The sequence below is a fragment of the Mus musculus genome, chromosome 17 (genome assembly GCF_000001635.26).
Source record: "Mus musculus strain C57BL/6J chromosome 17, GRCm38.p6 C57BL/6J".
In the NCBI taxonomy this organism is placed as follows: domain Eukaryota; kingdom Metazoa; phylum Chordata; class Mammalia; order Rodentia; family Muridae; genus Mus; species Mus musculus.
In genome coordinates, this window is record NC_000083.6 from 20,537,636 (window position 1) to 20,565,109 (window position 27,474).

General features: G+C 34.6%; 1 protein-coding gene across 1 annotated transcript; it reads right to left on the reverse strand.

The window, feature by feature from the left end:
- Nucleotides 1–2,881: 2,881 nt before the first annotated feature.
- On the reverse strand, nucleotides 2,882–27,121 carry Vmn2r109 (vomeronasal 2, receptor 109). Its single transcript, NM_001104571.1, has 6 exons — nucleotides 26,901–27,121; nucleotides 17,313–17,607; nucleotides 16,149–16,940; nucleotides 15,199–15,414; nucleotides 12,442–12,565; nucleotides 2,882–3,810 (listed from the first exon to the last, which is right to left on the reverse strand). Exons 1-6 carry the CDS (start codon nucleotides 27,119–27,121, stop codon nucleotides 2,882–2,884), a joined length of 2,577 nt encoding a protein of 858 aa, NP_001098041.1.
- Between the last annotated feature and the right edge of the window lie 353 nt (nucleotides 27,122–27,474).

Genomic DNA, 27,474 nt, shown 5'->3' on the forward strand with positions numbered 1-27,474 from the left:
TCATGAACACTATGCCAGACCCACTTTTTCACTTCTTTATACACCTTACAAATGCTTTGGAACTTACTATGTGCCCTGCCATGATATACGTTCCTAAACGTTCCTAAACGTTCTAAATAGTTATTCAAATAGGGAAACCTAACTCTTGTCTTCTGCATTCATCAAGGATATTTGTCATTACAACAGAAACAGACCATTCAAGAAATCCACACCCAATCAAAACGAAAAATGTCAAGGACAACCAAAAGTGATAAATGTACAACACAATACAAAACATAGGCCCACTGTTTATTAGTAAAGAGAGTACAGATGATTTTAAGAAACAGAAAAGCAGAAAATTTGCTGAGAGTCTGTCTCTGGATTGTAAGTAGCTAAACATAAAGATATATAAAGTCCTACAAATATGACTGCCTAAAAATGACCTGAACAAGAGCAGCAATCTTTTTATATCTATATCTTTATGTGTGTCTGGACCTGTACCTAAACCTAAATCTAATCTTTTATAAAAAAATTATTGGTTATTTTATTATTTCCATTTCAACTATTATCCTACTTCCTGGTTTCCCCTGTGCAAACCTCCTATCCCATCTCTCCCTCCCTTCTGCATCTATGAGGGTGCACCCTCACCCATGCCCCATTCCTGCCTTAAGGACCTAGATTTCCCCAATGCTAGGGCATTGAACCTTAACAAGATCAAGAGAATCCCCTCCTATTGATGCTAGATAAAGCCATCCTCCTCTACATATGCAACTAGAGCCATGGGTCCCTCCATGTGTGTTCTTTGGTTGGTGGTTTAGTCCCTGGGAGCTTTGTGGAGGTTGCAAATCCTTTCAGCTCCTTCAATCCTTCCCCTTACTCCTCCATTGCAGTCACCATGTGCAGTCTGATGGTTGGCTGTAAGCATCCAAATCTGTATTGGTAAGGCTCTGGGAAACCCTCAGAAAACAGCTATATCAGGTTCCTGTTGGCAAGCACTTCTTGTCATCAGCAAAAGTGTCTGGGTTTGATGGCTGCATATGGGATGGATCCCCAGGGGACAGTCACTGACTGGTCTTTCCTCAGTCTCTGCTCTACTCTTTGTCCCTGTATTTCCTTTAGACAGAAGTAATTCTGGATTAAGTCTTTTGAGATGGGTGGGTGATCCCATCCCTCAACTGGAGACCATATCTAACCTCTGGATATGGTCTCTAAGGTTCTCTCTCCCATTTGTTGGGTATTTCAGCCAATGTCATACCTGTTGGGACCTAGGAGCCTCTTGCTTTCTTGTCATCTGAGAATTTCTGGTGGCGACCCCCAATTCCTCACCCCCCATTGCTACACACCTCTGTTCAATGTCCTGACCCTCTGTATATCTCCAATATCTCCTCCTACACTTGACCCCTTTTTCTCTCCCTCTACTTTTTTCCTCCCAAATCCCTCCACCTACCTCCCATGATTATTTTGTTCTTTCTTCTATGTAGGACTGAAGTATCCACAGTTTGTTCTTCCTTCTTCTTGAGCTTCATATGGTCTGTGAGTTTTATTGTGCTTGTTCTGGGCTTATTTCCTAATATTCACTTATTGGTCAGTACATACCATTTGTGTCTTTTCGTGACTGGGTTACCTCACTGAGGATATTTTTTATATACTAATATTGATAGAACTATGTATGTCTATGTATCAATGGATGTATAGATATAGATATATCAAAGTGCTTATTTTATACAAAATTAATAAGCATAAATTGATAAATTTTTCTAAAAATGAGAGTATATAATTTCTCTCCTTGGATATGTGCTCTAACATCCTTTTGGTAATGAGTACATAAGTAGAGTGCCATCATTTATAAACCATGACAGAAAAGAGATTATCTGTTAAAATCATGACTAGATTAATAAGTTTATTCATCCTTGGTAAACCAAGGTAGAGATATCCTTTACAACAATTTGCTCTTATCAACCTATAAACCAACACTTAAGAATTGAGAGGCATATTTTTGATAAGACATGAAAGTTCATGTTCAGGTTCACAGCTCTTCTGGAAGTGAGGATAGTTATCAAGATTTCAAAATGCTGGATACATAATAAAACTTGGTACATTATGAATATGGGCTGAGTATTGTTCACTATGAGATGATAATTCTGGATTGACTCATTTCATTTTGAATAATAAAATACATTGCTATATAATTCTACATATAAAGTTGATATGTAACATATGATGCAATAAACTAGAATGTTATTTTGAAACATAATTACATTTAAATAATGATACCGATTGTTTTTTATATAACCACATAAAATCAAACAAAACATTAAAAATTAACTAAATGTCTTGTTATCATTAGAAATACAATTTTATTCATTTTAAATTTGAATGTATTGAAAATTGAATGTACAATAAAATTAAAAATTACCTATGTAACAATGGAATTTCAGTTTGGTTTATTAAAGGACACTAAGTCATTTTATTTGGATGGATTTTTTAGGAGAATATACACTTTTATTTACATACTAATGGATGGATGTTTCATATTGAATATGGTAGTACTTTAGGCAGAGAAAATAATATGCAAAGTATGGTTAATAAGTGCATTAAAAGAAAGACAGGATAAAGAAAATTTTATATCAATGAAAGATTAAAATTTCAAGATGATTCAGGTTTGATGCCACCAATTCATAGACTCAAAGAAGTTGAGGATCAAGAGAGCATATGTGGTTTTCATAAATGAAAATAGGAATTTCTCTCTTACTATAACACTGTAGAATAACTAGTTAAAGAAATAAAATTTGATGGAAATGAATCCATACTATAATTATATGACATATGTTTACAATGGAATAGGGAATGAATTCAAACAATTTAAAAGTTGCTAACATAGAAGATAAATTTATTTTTTCCATTATATTTTAAGAGACTTATTCCTTCTAGAATGTGTTTTGTCCCTGATATGATGAAATGAATTCTTCTCTGGTCTCAACAAGATAATGTAACACTTAGGAGCAAATATGAAGCCAAGGAGGGCTGCACTGGAAGCTAAGATAGAGAAGACTTCCATAGCCACCATGACCTTTCCTTTAGTGCTATGGTAGACAGGAAGAAAGGTGACCCAGACACAGAAGAACACCAGCATGCTGAATGACAGAAATTTGGATTCATTGAATGTATCAGGCAGATTTCTAGATAGGAATGCCATGGTGTAACCCCCAAGAGCCAAGGAGCAGAGGTATCCCAGAACACAGTGGAAGGCAACAGATGATCCCTTGTTGCAAAACAGTAGGATTTGTCCATGTTCAGCATGAACATCTTGGTCAATAAATGGAGGAGACGTTGCCATCCATATTCCACAAAGAAGAAGTTGGATCAGGGTACAAATAGGAATTATATAGTTTGGAGCTCTTGAGGTCATTAACCACCTCACCATTCTCCCTGGAAAGGTGGCCTTGAAGGCAATGACCACAGTGATAGCTTTGGCCAACACGGTAGCTAGAGCCACAGTGAATGAAACTCCAAATATGGTCTGCTGAAGGATGCAGGAGGCTGTATTGGGTTGACCAATGAAATTCAAAGAACAGAGTAAACAGAAGGTGATTGTGATGAGCAAAGTGTAACTGAGACCTCTATTATTGGCTTTCACAATGGGAGTGTCTCTGTATTTCACAAAGACCCCAATTACAAAGGCTGTGAGTGCAGATAAGCACAAAGATATGTTGGCTAGTGTCACCCCCAACGGGTCTTTGTAGGACAGAAAGCTCAAGGCTTTCTGGAAGCAGCGGTTCTTCTCTATACTTGCATAATGACTCTCTGGACACTTTATACACTGGTCCGCATCTGTTCAGAAAGGTATATATTATCATGAGATCATGAGCCCCGGCTGAATTGATTCCTTCTTTTTTTCTGAGTTATTTTTATGTAGAAGGAACATCACAAATTTCACCTTCGTTGTTTTACAGTGAAAAATTATTAAGCTCACTGTTGCAAGTACTTAAAAAATTATAAAGCATGCCTTGTCTCTAATGTATTTCTAAGTATCTATGTTCACATATAAAGGGTTGTCATCCAGTCATTCTTTTTTTTCCTACCAACACACACTTTCACTTAGATAAGTAATTTACATTTCTATAGTTAATGATGTCTTTCTTAAGATAGACATTAAATTCTAGTAGCTTCTCTTAAAATCCACCTTCTTTATAGTGACTTGAACTAGCCTAATATTTTTCTGCTTTGACGTAATTTTTTTCTGCCTTTTATAAAATGCTATATCTCTTTTTGAAATAACTAATTTATGGAGTTAACTTGCAGATAATGACATTGGGCCTGATATATCACCCCATGAATTACATATGCTTTATCAATTACACATGCAAAACAGGGAGTATTTTTGCAATGTTTTCAGATAATGCTTTTTCACATGTCAGTCCTAAGTTTACTTTTCTCTTTAATATTCTCTGTTTTTTTAAATTCTCTTTATTCTCAGCTGGAATTTAGTGAATAGACCCAATTATATTAGTTACTGATCAAAAATACCCTATAACTGTTTTCATATCATTTTGACCAAGTATCAATTTTCAAATAGAAAATTGCTGCAAGAGATGACAGATGTTAGAGAATTCTTTTACGTTATTGTGCCCTTGAAAATTTTTAAATTTTTTTGATTAACCTAAAATATATGTACCCTGATTCTATATTACATTATCAATATACCAAATATTTATATATTGCTTAAAATGTGAATTGATTACCAGACCTTGAATTTTACTCCATTAATAATAATAAATTAGTATTTCAACTTAAAAATAGTATTATATCATTGCACTAGCTTCAATCAGCAATATTTTCAAATTTTCAGTGTTTAGCATTTATTTCTACAGCAGAGTTAATAAACTGGATCCATGGCAGAATTGGTATTATTGAGAGACAGGTTGTGATTATTCATATGCAGTATACATTGACCAATTCAGTTTGTCACATGTATGAGATATGAATACATATATACATACATACATACATACATACATACATAAAGACACACATATACTATAAGTATGCATATACTTATAAACATGCAACACAAACACAGACACAGATACACACATATTTTTAAAGATTTGGGAGCTAAAAATTTGAGGATAAAATGTACTATTATCGAAAGGTGGCATTTATGGAAATGAGAGACTGTGGAAATCTTCATAAAAATCAGAAAACTCAGAAGACTGTAAAGAAATTGTGATAAAGATAGATAGATAGATAGATAGATAGATAGATAGATAGATAGATAGATAGATAGATATGTATATAGTGATATACATAGATTCATGGTTGCAACATCATGTACACAATCACTGCAAGCTCAGGCCTGATGAATATACATCATGAAAGGAAAATTGACATTAATAACACCCTTATTTGAGGAGCTATTTTATAGAAAGGTCAACCTCATGTAAAATTGTGAACACTACAAAGTAAAGCTTTCTACAGTGACTGTCATTCAAGTATATTTGGGTAAATTGTATTTGAGAGGTTTTTGTTTTTTTTTTTTTGTCTTTTTTGTTTGTTTGTTTGGTTTGGTTTGGTTTGTTTTTGAGTGAAAACAAACTGTTAGGTAAGTAGACATGTACAGGTGGTCCTGGTATTGTTAGATAAGTAGATATGTACAGGTGGTCCTGGTATTGTTAGGTAAGTAGAAATGTACAGGTGGTACTGGTATGTTTTGAAGGCAGAAATACCAAATACAATGTGTAGGATTTTGAAAGAAGTAAATAAATACTATTTTAAAGATTTCTGAATTAATCCAACACTTGATGCAATTTTAATAGATAAATAAATACTGAGAATTATATTTTTCTTTGTTGAAGACAGGATAATTGTGCATATTAACTATTCTTCAAAGTGGAGATAGATTATTCCAAAAACCTCTTAGACTTGCTTTGTTTCTACATTACAGATTGTATACATTGTAAGTTATATATGCACTGAAAACGGGCTTTATAATTACATATGTTTTTTCTACTACATGGAGATAAACAACAGTAATATAATCCTATATATTTAGGAAATTTAAATATTTAATTATAGTAGACAGTAAGTATGCTGGAAAAATCAAATGCAAATTTCCAATCTCCAGCCTTCTATGAAAATTAGATAGAATTTGATATAACTTACAAGTGCTAGGACATGAACTTATATTAATACAAATGTTTTCATACTAGCAAGATAGTTTAGGAAAATGCTTAGTGATATCCAACTTGAACAAACTAAATAACATTCTTTAATTTTAGTATCCTAACATTTTCAGCAAATCAATTTTCACAGATTACATAGAGATGAGCATGTACATGTGATATATCTTTCATGTGTTTGACTATTTTTGACACATTTTTCTTGTTTTTATTGTGGGTATAAATCTTTGATGTCAGCCAAGTGATATTAAAAAGTCCTGAAGTTTACAAATCTGTGACTCAGTAAGATGGAAAGATAAATTATATGACATTGAAGGTGATTATGAAACCACATACACTACCTCTGTTAGAGTTTATCTACAGAGAATTCAAAAACAAAAGCAGAACAAAACAAAACAAAACATGAAAAATGTGTGTTGGGTGACTAGAGCTACTATAGAAAAGAAATGATCAGTATACTTTGAAGCTCCAAGTAATTAAAAAAATTAATTATATGACTTTAGACTATAAATAAAGCATACCATAAAAATAAAAGCCATTGTTTTAAACCTAGAAGAAACCTAGTCAGTGTCCTTGAAAGGCATTCTTGGACATCATGCTCTCCCCAGCCCCTCTCTTGTGTATATCTATCTATATTTGTGTACTTTGCCATTTTATGTCTAGCATATGGTCATGTCAGTATTATCATAAAAAAGACTAATAAATACCACAAAATCTAAGTATTAATGCATTCAAAAATTGTGAATAAGTTTCAAAGATTGATTTTGTGACTTCTATGGAAGCACTATTAATAGTTTCTCACCTATTCTATAACTGACCTGAAATTAGATAGCAAATTGTATATACTACACATGTTACTCTCTTGAATGCAGCCAAAATCACAACATATAGCAAGGCAGCAGTAGTTATTTCAAAAATTATCTCCTTGAGGGAACCAACTTTTATTTAGTTGATTTGAAATCTATGAAACATATGTAAATTATGAAATCAGAACCTTCTACCAAGGAGAATTAGAGAAGAGTATGGATGATAGTTGACAACCTAATCACTCAAATCAATGTTAGACTGTTAATCAGTTCAGATTCTGTGTATTCCCATAATACATTACTCTTTATCAAGTTAAAATTAACAGTAAAACTTGAAAAACTCTCATTTAATTGACTTTATCTGTTCTTTAAAAATATTTCTATTTAATTTATAATGTAATTATAACATAAAATAATAAAATTCACTGTAAATTTTAAGATTCCAGAGCAATACAATTAAGCTTATTCAAAATATGCATACTTGAGCTTCAATGAAGTAATTATTAAATAACTGATGTAAAATATGTTTTCAAATTAATGGTGGTAACTATTATTATTCTCTGTCTCTCTGTCTCTCTTTGTCTCTATATACCTGTGTATTTATCTTCTCTCCGTATATATGCATATATGAACATGTATTTATATAAAAATATATGACATCTGCATACACAGTTATGTACATATAAAAGCACACACATTATACATGCATGTACATGTATATCTGTAACTTTAATTCATTGAGATACTCATTCCTAAAATCAACAATAAAAAAATGGCCTAATTGTAGAGTATAGTCTCGTGATAGCAAACTCCTCATCAATTTATGCAGTAATATGGGAAGTGGATCATTAGTTACAAGAGTTAAATGCAAAGTGGCATATAATAGTCTTTCTCTCATACAAACTTGTGTTGTTTTATTTTTTTTATTATTAGATATTTCCTTAATTTACATTTCAAATGCTATCCCCATAGGCCCCTATACCCTTCCTCCACCCTGCTCCCCAACCCACCCACTCCTGTTTCCTGGCCCTGGCATTTCCCCTGTACTGAGGCATATGATCTTCGCAATACCAAGAGCCTCTCCTCCCATTGATGGCCAACTAGGCCATACTCTGCTACATATGCAACTAGAGACACGAGCTCTGGCAGGGTACTGGTTAGTTCATATCATTGTTCCTCCTATAGGGTGGCAGACCCCTTTAGCTCCTTGGGTACTTTCTCTAGCCCCTTCATTTAGGAGCCCTGTGTTCCATCCAATAGATGCCTTGTGTTCTTTTTTTTTTAATTTTTTATTTATGTTTATATTAATACACTTCATCTGTAATGATGGTTGTGAGCCACCATGTGGTTGCTGGGATTTGAACTCAGGACCTTCGGAAGAGCAGTCAGTGCTCTTAACTGCTGAGCCATCTCTCCAGCCCTGCCTTGTGTTCTTAATGAGAACAAAAGCTCACACTCCAGATCCTAGCAAAATGTTACTCTCACATTTCAAATAGTCATACAAATTAATCTATTATATTTAAAATTCAAATCCATAATTTTCTCATATACCAACAGAAAATATAAAAAGATATTTAACTAATACAAATGAAAATGTGTGTGAAATGTAATAATTATCAATTGCCACTTGGGTAAACTCAGCTAGATGTGTTCTAAATAAAATTTTCAAAAAAAAAAAAATAAGTGATTGTATTGTTAATCTATCTTAGTTATTGTTCTATACCTGTGAACAGACAAGAATTAATAAAAATTATTTAACTAGGGTGTTGGCTTATAAGTTTACATTGTTAGTCCATTTCTGACATATCAATAAACAGATAGAGATGACACTTGAGAACTTGATAAATTCTTGTACCCTTATTTGAAAGCAGAATTCAGAGAAAATAGAGAACCTTTTAAAATCTCAAATCTTACCTCTTGTATCGCATCACCCTGCAAAGGATCTCAAATGCTAATCTTTCCTGAATGGCCCAATAACAAAATAAAATGTCATGTTAAAATTTTATCCAAGAGAATTCAAGGAGTTAGCTATCCCTGTACTGTGCAAATAACTACTAGAAATTAGATTTTTCTGAACATATTGGTCAGTTTGACCTATGAATTTATAGGCTGCATACATAAGCCAGACCAAACTCACATATAAAGGGTGGAGGTAGGCATAAAAACGCACCCCCAGAAAATAAGATATTGACAATTGGTAGCTCTTGGGAGGAGAGTCAGTTTTTATCATGCATCACATATTGATTGATAAACACGAATGAGATCTACATACACAGATGTAGAAGAATATCACAGAAATTATTTACTGGGTTGTAAGGAGCCGCCCTTGCAATCATATCCGGTGTTCTAACTGATAAACAATTAGTCTGCGTATGTGTTGGGGTATTTCTCCATTCCTTGTGCCCTGCCTGTCCCGTGGCACGTCATCTGGGCTGATAGTGAGCAGCCAGTCAGGGTGAGTCACTTCTCCAACCACTCTTGTGGGTTTTAAAAGGACTGAGTTTCCTGTGTTTGGGGTCTTCCTGAGATGTAAGCAATAAAGCTTTGCCGTAGAAGGATCTGGTTGTCCGAGTATGTTTTGCTGGCGAAACATTACAAGGACAAGACTGGGTTAATTACAAAATCTTGACTAGTTAGGAAAGAAGGGAACAGATCTGGGATTGAGAATGGTGTGGTGGATTGTATATGCTTGGCTCATGCAGTGAAATTATTAAGAGGTATGGCCTTATTGGAATAGGTGTGTCACTGTGGGAATAGGCTTTAAAACATTGATTCCAGCTGTCTGGAAGGCAAATTTAGATTAATTGCTTTGAAAAAATTAAGTCTCAAAAGCAGTTTGGTATAAATTCTGTTGTGTGGTTCACTATTATGAAGAGTGTTTTAATGAAAAGGAGAAAGCTGAAAAAGAAAAAAAATACAAAACATATTGTTCAATTATTAGAAGGGGCACCAGAAAGTAAAATGCAGCTGAATCATATGTTCAAGGAAATAAAGCAATTAAGGGAGTAGGGCTTTGAGGGAAGATTCTTCCTCAGCCCCCAGCTAAGTTTAGGTTCAGGCATAGTGGTACTCACCTTTAATCCCAGGAGAGAGAGGCAAGCAGATCTCTGAGTTCAAGTGCAGCCTAGTAAAGAGCAATTTATAAGTAGAGAGAAGTTGAAGTCCAGGCTTGGAGGACCACAGCTTATTCATAGCACTCAGGAGATAGGCATGCAGATCTCTGCATTCAAGAAAAATCTATAGAGCAAGTTCCAGGATAGCCAAGTTTAGGCCAAGAAGAAGTTGGAAAACAGGAAGTTGGTGATAATATAATAAAGGGACAAAGTTTCAGTTGCAGCAAACAGCAGAACTCAGCAGTATGACTTTGTAGTGCTAGTTTTAGATTCAAGAATAGAAGGGAGTACTGAAACAATTGATGCTGGTTATCTGTAGCTAAGAAATTAGCAGTTATTAAGAAGAGACTAGCATCACTGTGGTGAAATCTGGGAGGAGTTTTCAAAGAGCACAAAGATGTGTTCTAGAGATAACCAAGGTTGCACCTACAGCTAGAGCTGAAATTAGTAACGTGTAAGAACTGAACTTAGTAATGTGTAAGAAATCTGATGGTACTGGCTTTTAACATCTGAAGGGGTCATGGAGAGCAGCTGGGGATTGGCATTGTGAGAGACCTTAGAAGGCTGTTGGTGAAGGTTTAACTTCAGTTGTAGATGATAAACCAGTATTAAGAGGTCATGCAAAGATGCTGAGGCATGAGGCCATGAAAAAAGGCTATTGGTGAAGCCTAGTTGCAGCAGAAGTCCATAGTATATTGGCATTGCCAGTACCATGAAATGATCTCCCAGAATAGCAGTCACAGTGGAGTGAAGTCTGTAGTCTCCCCTCCCCCAGCCTGAAACCTGCTTGCTCAGGGGTGGAGCTTCCTGCTCATTCGTTCTGCCACGCCCACTGCTAGAACCTGCGGAGCCACACACGTGCACCTTTCTACTGGACCCGAGATTATTCAGCGGGAATCGGGTCCCCTCCCCCTTCCTTCATAACTAGTGTCGCAACAATAAAATTTGAGCCTTGATCAGAGTAACTGTCTTGGCTACATTCCTTTCTCTTGCCACCTAGCCCCTCTTCTCTTCCAGGTTTCCAAAATGCCTTTCCAGGCTAGAACCCAGGTTGTGGTCTGCTGGCCAGACACAACAGAAGTCAACAAGAGTCTAGAGGGCTACAGAAGACAGAGCTAGAGAAGTGACATAAGACCTTTAGAGGAGCTGAGAAGATCATGTGTGCATTTCAGACACTGTAACAAGAAGCTATGAAGTTGAAGTTGACTTGGAGACCCTAAGATGTCAAAGATGTCAGAGCTGTGGGATACTTGCTGAGGAAAGCTGCTCACAGGGAGTGTTATCTGCCCAGGAGATCAAAGATGAAAATGGAGTTGGTGAACTAAAGTCTATATGTCATCAGATGTGAAGATGAAGAGTTTGAGTTTGCCCAGCTGATTTCCTGTCTTACTTTGGGGATAGCAGTTAAGTGACTAAATGAATCTCAGAAGAGACTTTGAACTTTGGACTTTTAACATTGTTGAGATTGATATAGACCTGGGGGACATTGCAAGTCAAGACAGAATATATTTATTATTATGGTGTGGCTAGGCATGGCTCTATAGAACATAAGGTTTGAATAACCCTGTGCAGGTCAGGGAGTGGAATGTGATGATTTGTATATGCTTGGGCCAAGGACTTGCAGTATAAGAGGTGTGGTCTTGTTGGAGTAGGTGTATCACTGTGGCATGGGCTTTAATACCCTAGTCCTAGATGTCCTGAAGGCTATCTTCTCCAGTTTACCTTCAGAACAAAATGTAGAACTCTCAGCTCTTCCTACACCATGCCTGACTGGCTACTGCTGTGCTCACACCTTGATGATAATAGACTAAATCTCTGAACCTGCAAGCTAGCCACAATTAAATATTGCCTTTTTCAAAATTTCTGTAGTCATGTATTCTGTTAATAGCAGTAGAACCCTAACTAAAACAAGGAGTAGATATAAATAAAACACATTGTACGAAGTTATTGAACAACTAAACAATGAGAGAAAATATATTTTGAAAATGAGTTGGAGATAATCACTGCTATGAAGATGTAAAAGATCTGAGTATTAAATTTATTGAAACATAGCTGGAAAAGCGATATTGGCACCTTATCAATATGGGCTAAATGGCACATCATATAAAACATATTGTGAAGTACAATGAAAATATTTTTTCTTCCACAATAAATATTGTCAGTGAATCACAGAAATAAATCAAGCATAAAATTTTATAGCTATGATGGTCCATTTCAAAGAGATGCTAAGAATTATGACATTTAAATTCCTAAAAAAGAAATGAAAATATTTATTTCTGATTGAATTCAGACCATTTTCATTGCCTAGTTTATTATGGAATCCTATGGAGAAATGGGAAAGATTTCTTTAAAACCTGCTTTTACCTGTCTCATTAGAAATTTCATTGTCTGCACAAGGAGTGCAATTGTAGCAGCAGATGGCCTTGCCCTCCAGGGTTACTTTTCTGAAACCAGGCTCACAGCTCTTACTGCACACAGCCTGAGGGATCTGAGAAAATGAAAGTGATGTTATCTAAATCTTATGGTTTTATGAAAATAATAAATAGAATCTTTAATGTTATACAATGAATTTCCGAGTATTTTTCTAAATACAGAGGATTATTTAGAAAGATTATGTCCTGGAGAAACAAATGTATCTAAGGATTTATCTGAGAAGTATCAATGTTAGTGAATTTGTATACATAATAAGGTATGGACAAGTTTGAGAAACTTAGGTGATAGGGAATAGAAACTGAAGGAATGACCATCCAGAGACTACCCCACCTGGTGATCCATCCCATAAACAACCACCAAACCCAGACACTATTGTAGATGCCAACAAGATTTTGCTGACAGGAGCCTGATATAGCTGTCTCCTAAGAGGCACTGCCAATGCCTGGCAAATACAGAAGTGGATGCTCACAGCCATCCAGTGGATGGGGCACAGGGTCCCTGATGAAGGAGCTAGAGAAAGTCCCCAAGGACCTGAAGGGGAAGCTAAAAGCCCCGTAGGAGGAACAACACTATGAACTAACCAGTACACCAAGAGCTCCCTGGGACTAAACCACCAATCAAAGAAAACACATGGTGGAACTCATAGCTCTAGCTGAATATGTAGCAGAGAATCGCCTAGTCAGTCATCAATGGGAGGAATGCCCCTTGGTCCTGTGAAGGTTCTATGCCTCAGTATAGGAGAATGCCAGGACCAGGAAGCAGGAGTGGGTGGGTTGGTGAGCAGGGGGAGGGGGAAGGGAATAGGGGATTTTCAGAGGGGAAACTAGAAAAGGGGATAACATTTGAAATGTAAATAAAGAAAACATCTAATAATTTAAAAAGAGAACTAAATTAAAAAGAAGACATGAAGGTAGGAAGGGGACATGTTGGGAGCTGGGAAGAGATAGTTGGAGGTGGATATGGTCAAGATACATTGTATGCATATATGAAATTGTCAAATAAATATAAAATGTTTCAAGAAAGATTAAAAAAAAAGAAAATCATAGACTCACTCCACAGTGATACTATCTTTATACTTTCTGACTAATACATTTATCGCCTTTACTTCCATCATGATTGTGAATCTTGTCTTATGTAGCTGTCTCTTGTGAGACTATGCCGGGGCCTAGCAAACACAGAAGTGGATGCTCACAGTCAGCTATTGGATGGATCACAGGGCTCCCAATGGAGGAGCTAGAGAAAGAACCCAAGGAGCTAAAGGGATCTGCAACCCTATAGGTGGAACAACATTATGAACTAACCAGTACCCCGGAGCTCTTGACTCTAGCTGCATATGTATCAAAAGATGGCCTAGTCGGCCATCACTGGAAAGAGAGGCCCATTGGACATGCAAACTTTATATGCCCCAGTACAGGGGAACACCAGGGCCAAAAAGGGGGAGTAGGTAGATAGGGGAGCAGGGGTGGGTGGGTATGGGGGACTTTTGGTATAGCATTGGAAATGTAAATGAGCTAAATACCTAATAAAAAATGGAAAAAAAACAAAAAAAAATTTTGATAGGATTTGGATTGGACATAGAAACAAATATATGTGTATATCTAGGAAGAAATATATAGATAAATTTAGCTTATATAAAAAGGGGCACTTAAATTCTGATGGTGTTACAACAAATGTATAGAAGATAGAAGAATGCAGCATTATTCATGTTTTTCCTCATTCAGAGAATATATATATTTCTAAATATACTGCACCCTCAGATTGTTTCTTAAGTTATTTCAGTTCTTTCTTTCTTTCTTTCTTTATTTATTTATAGGACATTGGCAAACCAGTAGATTCTCCACGTGCATGCCATATAGGTCTCTTTTTCTAGTGCCTTAAAAAGCTATCACAATTGTTCATGGGATGGAATTTTTAAGTAAATTGACAATGGACTTACTGAGAATATATGGACAGTTAAGGGATACTAACAGAGTTATGGTATTTAAAATACAATAAAGGCTGAACTATTTGGGTATCTATTTCCATACTATTGGCAACATTTGTGAAGTAAGTTAAACTTTTGGAAATATAGAATTGCTGGAGTAATTATTTCAATGTGGTTGGAATTGAAACATTTTAATCCTCTACTAAGGTCTAGGTTTAACATTGTTCTTACTGTAACTATGGATATATAGTAACAGTATCTTTCTGGTTTTTGAGCCTTTCTTCATGACAAATCTACCCTTGCTGCCATTCTCTGTTAATGGAAGACCTTCATACTTCTGAAGTCATAACCAAAAATATACAGGTTTTTGCCATAAGTCACATTTGGACATGTCATTTTATTGTACAATAAAAAGTAAATTTTATATTGTTTCATGTTATTAATCCTAAATGAGAAAATTTCTAAAACACTTTGACCCATAAGACATTTGAGAGTTGGAAATTTCCTCTTCCAGTGTTGCTAATTTTTGACAAGTGGAAACTAAATAATATTCATATGAATGATTACTGCAAGCCTTATTTCACACTAAATACTTCCTCTAATCTGAATGAAGGAACAAAAAACATAATACCCTAATACTACAACTGTGCTATTTTAGTCTAGTAATCAAAGTGTGATGAACCTTAAGTCATAAAACAAATGTTATTTCATCTGAAATTAATTTTTAACACAAGCTTAAAGTATTGATTTAATATATAACCCACCTCTGAAAATCCTCCTGCCCATTGTATCATATGCTCAGATAAGGACAACTGTTGGCCCTCGGGAGCATTTGCTGAGAAGGATCCTATTTTCACCTTTCGTCCAAGACCCTTTGGTAAATTCCAAAGGTTAAGAATGTCATATTCTGCATTTAATTTTTGTCTCCCACCTGAATTCATATTGTTTCTCTCATCAATGTCCTTCAGGAAAATGTTAAGCTAAAAGAAATTCATGAATTTATATTACACTGTGTCCAAGAAGCAGAATTGAATTTTGATATGAAAGTCAAATTAATGAAGCTTCCGTTAATGTTAAATAAATAAATGGCTGAGTGTGTGGGATACCATTCTGCTTCTGAATGACAATGCAGTTTCAAGAGAAAATCATAGAATCACTCCACAGTGATACTATCTTTATACTTTCTAACTAATACATTTATCACATTAAGCAAACTCAGGTAATGAATGAAAGATTTTGGATTCATGCAAATGTTAACTTTTTTGAAACTTAGCCAGACCCATTTGTTTTCAGAATATCTTCAAAGATCGACAGTCTTAAATGAGGGTGCTGATGTTTAAAGGGTAATAAAAGGGAATTATTTAGGTATAAAGCCACTCTCATTGTTTCACTTAAATTTCTAATCATTTATTTCTGTTGTAAAAAATATACAGAAAAATTATTGATTTTTATTGTATGTACTATCATTAGAATATTGCATATCTAGCTCTTGATGACATGACATTTGTATTGACTAATAACATATCCTCCTGTAATATTTCATTCCATTTATCAGCAACACACACTTGAAATTTTTTGACTTCTAAATGAATTTAGAAACACAAATTTCCCATGAGTGAACAAGATGAACATATTTTAGGATACCTAATTTGCTTTCATTGCAGATTGCATACATCAGGGTACTGATAATACAATATACTACAGTGGTTTTTACCTGCCAGGGGAAGAAGGCCATCATTTTATCATTTTCATGTGCTTGTATTTGTTCTTGTTGAAGAGTTATCTGGTGGAGACTATGAGCCACAGCATACACAGCATTATAGATATTGTTGCTTTCTTCACTGATTGTCATGTCCAATATATGACTAGGTAACATATCCAGAGAAGCATTGGAGTGACAGTCAGCCAACAGTTGACAATTAATATCAGAAAATGAGCACTTGAAGAACAAATGCCATAACTTAGGAAGATAAATGTCTTCTGGGTATTTGTAAGGATTAACTGTTTGAATAAACTTAGTAAGCTCAAAACTTTCTCTATAATGGTAAGTAAAAATTAGGCTACCATGGAATGAGTCAAACATGAAATAATCAGCATAGTCAGTAATATAAGGTTCAATGTTCATGACCCAGACTTTCCCTGTCAACAATCTTTCACCAATATTTCTCATTAGACCTATGAGAGAATCAATGTCACCATAAATAATTATGACATTTGTCTCATCCATATTTTCCCAGAATTTGTTAATATATGAAGCCCACGTGTCAGGGATCATTTTCACAAAAGCTATGCAGATGCCTTTTCTATCCATATCTTCTCTGAACTCAGATAAAATTATATTTCCTTTGTGATCATCTGGGAGTATGAGACCAACCCAGGACCACCTAAAATGAACCATCAAAGATACAATGCCAAGTGGAATTAATGTGTACTTGGGGGCCATCTGGTAGAGCGAAGAATATTGACCACGGTCACTCAGGATGGGATCATAAGGTCCAAAAGAAAGCTGAACCAAAAAAAAGAGGAAGAATATTAAGATTGAACAAAATTCCATTCCTTAACAACAAATGACAACAGAAAACAAAGTTAGTTTTATCGAAAATTTATAGGAAAATTCCATTTATAGAATTGTACAGAAATTCCTGCCAAACCTGTTAGTTTCAAGGGTCTACCTATTTGTTTGTTTGTTTGTTTGTTTGTTTGTTTATTATGTCTTCATCTTTTCTCTTGCATGCAAGAGAAACTTGGATTGATATCCAAGTGTTTGAGTACTTGCTTTGATGTTGAACAATTTGAATACCCCTCTTGTAGTTTTAAAAACACCTGTATTATCAACAAGGGATGTGATTCCCAGTTCTGACACTCCAAATCTTTTTACCTGAGGAAATTTAAAGAGTTGAAGTAATGTTCCAATTTGGGCAGATGTTGTCCATGATGTTCCTGTGAGGGCAGCAGTAAAATTTCTTTTGGCACAATTGTAATTTGGTAAAATCTTTTTCTGCCCTTGAGATATGAGCCAAAAACAGGCATTCATGAGAGTTTCCTTCTCAGTGAATCTGACATTGTAGAAATCAAATCCAAGAGATATGTTGGGTAAAAGACTAGGGTTCCCATTGATCTCCTCAATAGCAAATACCAAAGCCAGAATATACTGGTAGTTCTTAAAATTATACCTGTATAAATAGCAAAATACACAAAAGAAAAATACAGCCTGGACCACATGTTGAGTATAGTAAATTGGTATTCTTATCTTTTATTGGCTATTTTCTTTTTTTTTTTTAATTTGAAATGTTATCCCCTGTCTTGATTTCCCCCACCAAGAAACCCTCATCCCACCCTGCCTTACCTTACTTCTATGAGGGTTCTCCACCATCCACACACCCACCCACTCCTGCTTCCACACCCTGGAATTCCCCTTCACTGGGGCATCAAGCCTTCACAGGATCAATGACCCCTCCTCCCATTGATGCTACCAACAATGGAGGAATGGGATCATTTCATTAGATGCTGAAAAAGGATTTGACATAATTCAACACCCCTTCATGATCTTAGAAAGATCAGGAAATAGAGGACCATAGTTAAACATAGTGAAAGCAATATACAGCAAACCAGTAGCCAACATGGACCTAAATGGAGAGAAACTTGAAGCAATCCCACAAAAATTAAGGAGTAGACAAAGCATCCTGTGCTTTCCCTACCTATTCAATATAGTACTCGACATCCTAGACAGAGCAATTAGGCAACAAAAAGAGGTCAAAGGATACAAATTTGAAAGAAAAAAATTCAAAATAACACTATTTGCAGATGATATGAGACTATACTTAAGTGACCCCCCAAAATAACACAAGAGAATTACTAAACCTGAAAACAACTTCAGCAAAGTGGCTGGATATAAAATTGACTCAAACAAATAAGTGGCCTTCTTCTACTCAACGGATAAACAGGCTGAGAAAGATATTAGGGAAACAACACCTTTCACAATATTCAAAATAATATAAAATACCTTGATATGTACCTAACCAAGCAAGTGAAAGATGGGTATGTTCAAGAACTTCAATCTCTGAAGAGAGAAATCGAAGAAGATCTAGAAAATAGAAAGACCTCCCATGCTCATGGATTGTCAGGATTAATATAGGAAAAATGGCCATCTTGTCAAAAGCAATCTACCGACTCAATACAATCCTCATCTGGCTTTATGTTGAGGTCCTCGACCCACTTGGATTTGTGCTTTGTAAAAGAAAATGATAATGGATCGATTTGCATTCTTCTACATGGTGACCACCAGTTGAACCAACAAAATTCTTCATACATTAAGAGAAATTTGCATATTCATTTGGAATAACAAAAAAAATACCAGGGATAGCAAAAATTATTCTCAACAATAAAATAATTTCTGGGGGATTCACCACTCTTGACTTCAAGCAGTATTATAGAGCAGCAGTGATAAAATCTGTCTGGTACTGGTATAGAGATAGGCATGTAGATCAATGAAATAGAATTAACAACCCAGAAATGAACCCACATAATATAGCCACTTGATCTTTGACAAAGAACCTAAAACCATCCAGTGAAAAAAAGACAGCATTTTCAACAAATGGTGCTGGTTCAACTGGTGGTCAGCATGTAGAAGAATGCAAATCGATCCATTCTCATTTCCTTTTTCAAAGCGCAAATCCAAGTGGATCAAGGACCTCCACATAAAGCCAGATACACTAAAAGTAATATAAGATAAAGTGGGGAAAAGCCTTGAACATATGGGCACAGGGAACATTTTCCTGGACAGATAACCAATGGCTTATGCTCATTTTATATTACTACTCACTAATTATAGTTCCTCAAAGCATAATTTATTTATTATTTATTATCATATAAAAAAATGATCAGTCTACATATCTTGAATCAACCTTCTCCTAAAAATAGAAATCTTTTGGTATCTTGATCTTGGTCTTCTAGGATGTTTAATTATGAAAATCCACATTTTTTATTTTCCAACCAATAAGATTTTTAAACAGTATATTTATTAAATAATATTCCCAGTTAAATACATTTCATATAGGTCACTGTTAACATAACTCTGATATTATTTTTCTCATTATGGCAGTCAAAAGTTGCTGGTGGATAAAATACCAGCTTAGAACTTACTCCATATGATCATTGCATTACAGGCATGCTCTCACATTGCTTTGGGAAATATTACCTCCAGTCATGATTTTTACTTGGAATGGTATACTCTCTGAGACTTCTTTTCAATTGTATATTAATAACATATGTGAAAAGAAAACTACAGTTTTTCTCTAAAATGCCCCAAATCTATTACATACAAATATATTTCATTTCAGTATCAGGGTGTTGTTCATAAACAGGCTTCATTAAGTTTCCATTGTGTAATGTTTTCTTCCCCAAATGGCTTATAGAACTTAGTTCAGAAGCACTGAAATATTCTAAAAAGTCTTGGTCTTAAAATCAGTTTTTGGGATTAATCTCAAGAGTACAATGATTTCTCAATAATTTAGGGAGAATATATTTATGATTTCATAGTATTTATAACTACTCACAATGACATGTGAAGGCTCACATAAATCAAAGCACTAGCATGGAGAATGGAGGTATCCAGACAAACTAAGCACAAGCTGACAGGCTGTCCTTATTAATGCTTTATTACTGAGAGAAGACACAATGACCACAGCAACTCTCATCAAGGAAAACATTTAACTAAGTATTACTTCCCATTTCAATGCTTTAGTCTAATATGGTCATGGTGGAAAGTACAGCACTATGCAGGCAGAAATGTCATTTTATAATTTTGCATCTTAATCTACATGCAGCAAAAGTGGAAACTAAGACACACTGTCAAGACTTAAGCTTCTTAGACATATAAGCCTACCTCCACTGTGACACACTTACTCTAGAAAGTCTACACCTTACTCAAACAAGGTCATACCTCATAATAGTACAACACATTATATGCAAAAGAATTTTAAAAAGAATAGAATATGGGAGGCATTCCTGTTAAAACCATTGCCTTCCTTTCCTTGGCATTCTTAGCTTGTAGGCATAACATAGTGAAAAATGAATTGAATCTGTCTTCAAAAGATCCCATAATTAAAATATCCTCAAATTTATTTAAAATCTAAAGTTCAGATTCTCTTCTGAGAATCCTGCATTCTCTCATCAACTAATTTCCAGTAAAATCAAAATAAAAGAGCAGATCCCATACTTATAACATATATTGACTCAGAATATACATTACCATTTCAAATTTGAGGAAGGGGAGCACAGCGAGGAAATGATGAAACAAAGCTAGGCAAATAAGTAAATAAATAAATAAATAAATAAATAAATAAATAAATAGCTGAGCAAACTCCAAATTTTGCTTCTCCATATTTGATGTTAAAATACTCTTTAGATCTCTAATTTCTTTCATCTTTTGTGACTGTAAAGCACTTCTTTTTCTTGGATTTATTCCATTTCCTGATAGCAGTGCTTTTTGGTTGGCATCCCTGAGCTCAGGCATTTTCTACATCATTTGATCTTAATGGCAAGCCAGGCTTCTCCTCTAGAGCATCACATAATGACTCCTCTAGGATACAAAGGCATCCCCGATAAATTGTTGGCCTTATCTTTCCTTCTTTCCAGAGAAAATTTCAATAACTCCTTTCTTCTAACATTGACTCTTAATGCCAGAACCTCATGACTACAGCTGCCAAGTTCTCTTGCTTGTTAGAGCTGGAACATGCCCCCTCCACGCAATAAAATTAATTTTTTGCCAGCTTTCTCATCTTGTTAATTTCTTTACTTCCTATTTTTGAATGTCCTAAACCACAGTCAGTTCAATCTCACATCAAACTTAGAAATCTACCAACTGGAATTACAGGTGTGGTCCAATACACACAGGACTAAGTATATCTTGAACTCTGTTTTACTTATCTGGGTGAAATCTTTGCCTGATGTCTCCACTGCCTCCATTCAAATTACCATCAAGCTTTCAGTTAGTCTCTATATTTAAAACATTATCTAGCACCATCCTAACTCTTATTCCTTTTTTGTCCCCAATCTCTGTACTTTGTACATTCTGTACATTAATGTACAATCTGTAATCTTCCTCCCTCATATTCTTTCTTTTCATTATAGAACTTCATAACAGTAGACAGTAATAACCACACATCGAAGCCAAAACAAGAGTGTTGAGATTTCTTCTGTCAAATGATTTAATCTATATATTTTCACTTTAGCTTCAGGGAGACTTTTTGACTAGGCCAAAAAGCAGCTATAGTATTTGCCCAAATATAACAAGCATAATTTCTAAAAATCATACTAATGTTCATCTACTCTGATACCATTTTAGCCAGGAACACAGAGTACAGCTGACTCCCAGTAACACCTTTTCCAAGTTCCTCTTAGAATGGCTCATTAAGCACCACTTAATGAATTTTACTGATTTCCTCAAACAAATTCACACTCATTATTCCTGCAAACAGTAAACCTTGCCTATCACAACAAAACACCAGCAACTGGTTTAAATTTCTGTGTTCGTTGGGATTTAGTGTTGTGAAGAGATACAAAGTCCCTTTCGACTCATATAATAGAAAACATTTAATTGGGACTAGCTTATAGATCATAGGTTTTATCCATTTTATCATGGTGAGAAGCATGGCAATGAGCAGGCAGGCCAGGTCTTAGAGACAGAGATGAATGTACTAAATTTTCTTCTTCAGGAAACAGAAGTGAAGACCCTGAACAGACATGAGCTTCTTAGACTTCTAAACTACTCCTAACAGCAAGGTCACACATGCTTAACACACATGCATGACAACGTACCCTAAATGTGCTGCTCAGTATGTCACAAGCATTGAAACATATGAAAGAAGCACCTAAAAGGAAAGTGAAGTTAGTATTAAGGATGACAGGCACACCCAAGAAACACAAAGCAATGCTATGAACTAAAATATTATACTCTGATTATTTTTTATCATTTCTTTTTTATTGTTTTTTTAGATATCTTCTTTACTTACATTTCAAATGTTATACCCTTTCCTACTTTCCCCTCTCCCAAAATCCCCTATCCCCTCCCCTTTCTCCTCAACCCACCCACTCCTGCTTCATGGCCCTGGCATTCCCCTATACTGGAGCATAGAACCTTTATAGGATGAAGAGCCTTTCCTCCCATTGATGACTGACTAAGCCATCCTCTGCTACATATGCAGCTAGACCCATGAGTCTCACCAAGTGTTTTCTTTGATTGGTGGTTTAGTCCCAAAGAGCTCTGGGGGTACTAGTTAGTTCATTTTGTTGTTCCTCAAAGAGTGTGAAGCTTGTATCTCAGAGATTGGATCAAAGTTCATTATGCATATTATTAATATGCATATTATGCATATTACTATATGCAAAGTACCTGACCTGTTTTTAGGTGTTACTCAAATTACTGTGTTTGGGCCATGTGAAAATGTTAAGAAAGTGGAAATCTCGTTCAATAATAAAATCTAAGATTGTGTGTACTCAAAAAAAATAATTCTAATCAATCAGAACTGGCATTTCAAGAAGTATGATAGTCACAACAAAATACCAGACAAAGCAGTTATGATTTTTTTCAACATAAAAATATTTGAACATCTTAGAAAATTACATTCTCTATTTACTTATGCAATTGTAATAAAACAAAGTGTAACAGTATATTATTTAATTTTATATTATTTGACCATGGGACTAATTTTATAGAAAAATCAGTCTATACATGTCTGAAATATTACTGAATGTGAATATTTTAGTTAGATGCACATATTTATATGCAATGAATGGTAAACTAATCTTTACCCTGCTGAAATACAAGAGACATCGGTACTTACCTAAGTGAAACTTTGCCAAACACCCTTAGTCCAGAAAGTTTGCTGTATATTTTATGAGCTGATTGTGTTGTTATTTCTTGTTTTCCTCAGAAAAATTACATCTTATTTACAAAACACACTGATAAAAAGCTAGCAAACAAGACCCAAGTGCCAATAAAAAGCATAAGCTGAGAATGAATGAAGGCAAGTGGAAGCAACAGGGAAAACACCAAGGAAAGGATTTTCTAGTTAACATAAAAAAGGTAGGCCATGAAGGAATTTTGTGAACACTCATGATCCAGGCTTTCTCCATGTACTGAAAAACCATACTGCTGAAATTTAAAGAAAGAGGAATATCAATGTCAAGGCCAAACCAGAATCAAAATATAGTTAATAGACCACAGTCACTGAAAATGTACATAATATAAACATAAAGACTATGGGGTTTCATTATCTACAAGAGAAATCTAGAAAATTTGCAATGTAATATCTTATAAGTTCTTCATTTTTCAAACGAATGTAGTACTCATTTGGATTAGTGTATATACGTTTATAATTAAATATTTCTGCATTTCAAAATGATAATTTTTGTTTGTTATTAGGGATTAAATATTGGAAACTTCTAACTATAGTGTAATTTCCTATACTTTGAGTAATGAACATAAAATATAAAATATAAATAAAATATATCATAAAGTAAAATAATTTAAAATAACTTTTCAGATAATTTTTATTTATTATGAAAAATTGTTGATGATGGTATATAACTACTATCTAAATTGACAAGGAATAAGTTCTTGTGATATGTCAAACTTATAAAGACAAAATAAAAGAAATACATGTATGGTTGATAAAAACCATACCACGAGAAAGCAAGCCCTTCACAATCTCCTACCCTGACAAGCCAAATGGTCTAGTGCTAGGAGCCTATTGTCACTCCCTTCTCCCTGTTCCCTTCCTGGCACCAGAGGCTGTAAAAGCTGAATTATAGTCCCCTCTTCCTTATCTCTTCCTGACTCCTATGACATCCAAGGACATGAGTTATGCGCTGAGCCCAGCCTGACACCCAAGGCCTAACACCCAAGGCTGTTAAAGAGGGTCTATGTTCCGGAGATAAGACGCAGAGTGCCTGCCGCCTGGAGCAGGACTTCAGCCCTCATGTCAGCAGATGCCTACTTCTTTGTTCTTTGTTAATTCCCCCTCGACCCCTCCCTATTTCCCTCGATGTATGCTTTAAAACCCGGCATCTCAGCCTAATAAACGGAGACCTTGATAAGGAATATCTACTTGGTCGCCGGCTCTTCTTTCTCTCCCATCCCATTTTCTCCCAGGTTTGCGGTCCCCCTCACACCCACGAATAACTGAGTCCTGCGGGATGGGATACTTGTACATATACGTTTATAACCATAATTTAGTTGATGTGAGGGGAAAATAATTTACTATACAAAAGCATAGAGGAAATTTTCAGTTGGATTTGGAAACAGAAAGATCAATGAAAGGACAGGAAATATTGCCTAAAAATGGCTTGGACAACTGTAAGATTCTGATACTGACTTAGAGGGCCTGAGTTTGATCTCAATATACTCATTATAGGATAAAACAATTTGTCCTCACACTTTTTTTTCATCTGAAAATGTGAGTTTAATCAAAAGTATGTGCACACACACACACAAATATTATATATGATAGTAAACTTGAAAAGACTATACTATTAATGCAACAGACAAAAGAGCCGCTTTCCCCTTAAAATTATTCTATATTCAATAGGAATACTATAAAATATTCACTTTTTATATTTCCTATATGATAGATAAAAATGAAAGAACCTCTTAGAAAATGTGACCTTTAAAAAGTTAATATATAAGAATACAATGACAGTACACTTATATTTTGCAAATGTGATAGTAGCAAGGAAAATATTTTTGCTGGCAAACATATAAAAATTAAGAATTGCAGAGAGAAAAATCATCCTTTAAAATGCATAAAATACTTCCAAACAGATAAGTAAAGAATTAAGTGAGAAAGATAAAAGAACATTCTCTGCTTTTCAGTATATATGACTATTTGTGGTCAATGCTACATGAAAACTACACTTAGTGAATGAATTTTATAAGATAATATTGTTAATTTTTATAATAAATGTCAATACATTTATGCCATGAATTTAATTTTCCTGACATAATGGTGAGTTAAATATTTGTGATAGGAAAAATACTTTTATTTATAACGAACATGCCAGACAATAATTCTCACAGAACAAAAACTATAGTCTTTGCAGTGAAGGGCTTGATAGTGCATAATATACTGGAAGCATATTTCAGTGAATATTGGTGCCTGAATTGCTGAAGACTAAAGGACACAGGAAAAGTGAAGTTGCAAGGAACATTAACTATGATGAAATAGAAGAGACTCCAAAACATCCAAAATTTCCCTATCTGCTAAGCATTTAAAAAAATGTTACAGTTTTATTTGATACAAATGTGATTCTCTAAAATAAATAGTCTGATCATGAATTATTTTATCTAAAAGTCGAATTTTCCATAGCCATATTTGCTATATTTTAAATGTCTAAATAAATCCCTTAGGGTAACATAATTTTCAATATACATTCACAAGTAAACCTACTTTCTCGTCCACTATATTTGATATAATTTTTAATATCCCACTATGATTTAACAAACACATTGTATTGTCATACTGAGCATATTCTACCTTCACAACTGTATTTCTTTTGGTTATTTTTTACTTGTTAACTCCCAAAAGGTTTCCTTATGTCTTTAAAGAGATTTCTACGTGTTAATATTCTATTTTAGTGTCTTATTTACTGGATAAGTAAAGATATAAATGGTTTTCATGGGAATGTAAAGTCTGATTGGGATAAATAAATCTTATCGCCTTTATGAGAAAACATACAGGAATATTTCTCTCTAATTCATAAAGACCTGACTGATACTATCCATCCAACTGAAATATTCCATACAGGCTAAGAAACAGCAAAACGATGACTCCCTCATAGTCATAATATCTTAGTAAGTACAGCCATGAAAATAAAAACACTTCAAACTTGTAAAGTAAGTAGGTAAACACTGGAAAGCAAAGAATAAAAGTTATATCAGCAAGTGAACACATAATAAAACATGAGATAGATGAAATATCTGTGCAGTACAAAAGTATCCACAAATTCTAGTTGTGACACAGTAAGTTAGGAATCAGTTGCACATACCAAAACACAGTCTCTTCAATCAAGCAGCACAAAATACACGCAGGGTATATTGTATTTATTGAAATAATCACAAGAACAAGCCCAGAATATAATCAACAAAGTCAGGCTGAGATTAAGTTACTTATCCTTGAGACCATAATATTGAAAACTATTCTGATATTCTGGCATAACAACAACTGTAAAGAAGAGGTATGCTTTATTAATCAAATGAGGAAATTAAAATGAACAAACTCAAAGTTATCATTTCATTCCCCCTGAGAGAGGAAAAAAAGAAAAATGATAATGAATTTAAAGAACAGATATTAGAATATCTAAAAGAGGAGTTGCTAACAATAAAAAAATTAAGGTATTAGCACATTTTAATGACCACATTCAAAAAGTTATAAGAATTCTAAACATAAAAAAGAATAATTGTACTTACAGCAAATAATTGTCCATATATTGGTATGGAAGAAATGGATGTGGAATTTTGTACTCAGTGTAGTAAGTATGAATAGGAAAAAATGCACCAATCATCACATCTCCATCATGGTGAAAATCTTCAGGGGTTTTGTAAAAGCACAGACTGATATTCATAGTTATAAAGGCAGAGACAAGTTTGGGAATCTGTAAGAACCAGGAAATAAAAATCCAGTAGAACATCTTATTGATAAATTGATTTGCTTGATGCAGATCACACAGTATCTCATATATATATATATATATATATATATGCTAAGGTCATGTTTTTATGACCAAGGTTGTTTTTTACTTTGTTCATGTGTGAAACTGTCACACTAATCATTTCAAAATTTTTCTGTTCCTTACTTGCCTTCTATTGGAAATTTTTAAACAATTTCTCTTGGGCTCTACAGCTGAGGCCCTGTATTCATATGAAAAACAACCTAGGATATAACTTTGCGCCTTTACTAGTCAAAGGCAATGTGATTTCAGCCAATGTTACAAATAGCCAAAGATAAGAGTTGACCTCCTCTTGGGATGAATTGGCTAAAATT

What these genes read in the sequence shown, in the direction of transcription:
- Vmn2r109 (NM_001104571.1), bottom strand. Translation starts at nt 27,121, where the DNA reads ATGTTCTACTGGATTTTTATTTCCTGGTTCTTACAGATTCCCAAACTT. An exon ending in TGGCCTTCTTCCCCTGGCAG is followed by an intron (nt 15,415 to 16,148) that starts GTAAAAACCACT and finishes AATTTCTTTTAG; the next exon opens with CTTAACATTTTCCTGAAGGA. An exon ending in GGGCAGGAGGATTTTCAGAG is followed by an intron (nt 12,566 to 15,198) that starts GTGGGTTATATA and finishes TCATTTTCTCAG; the next exon opens with ATCCCTCAGGCTGTGTGCAG.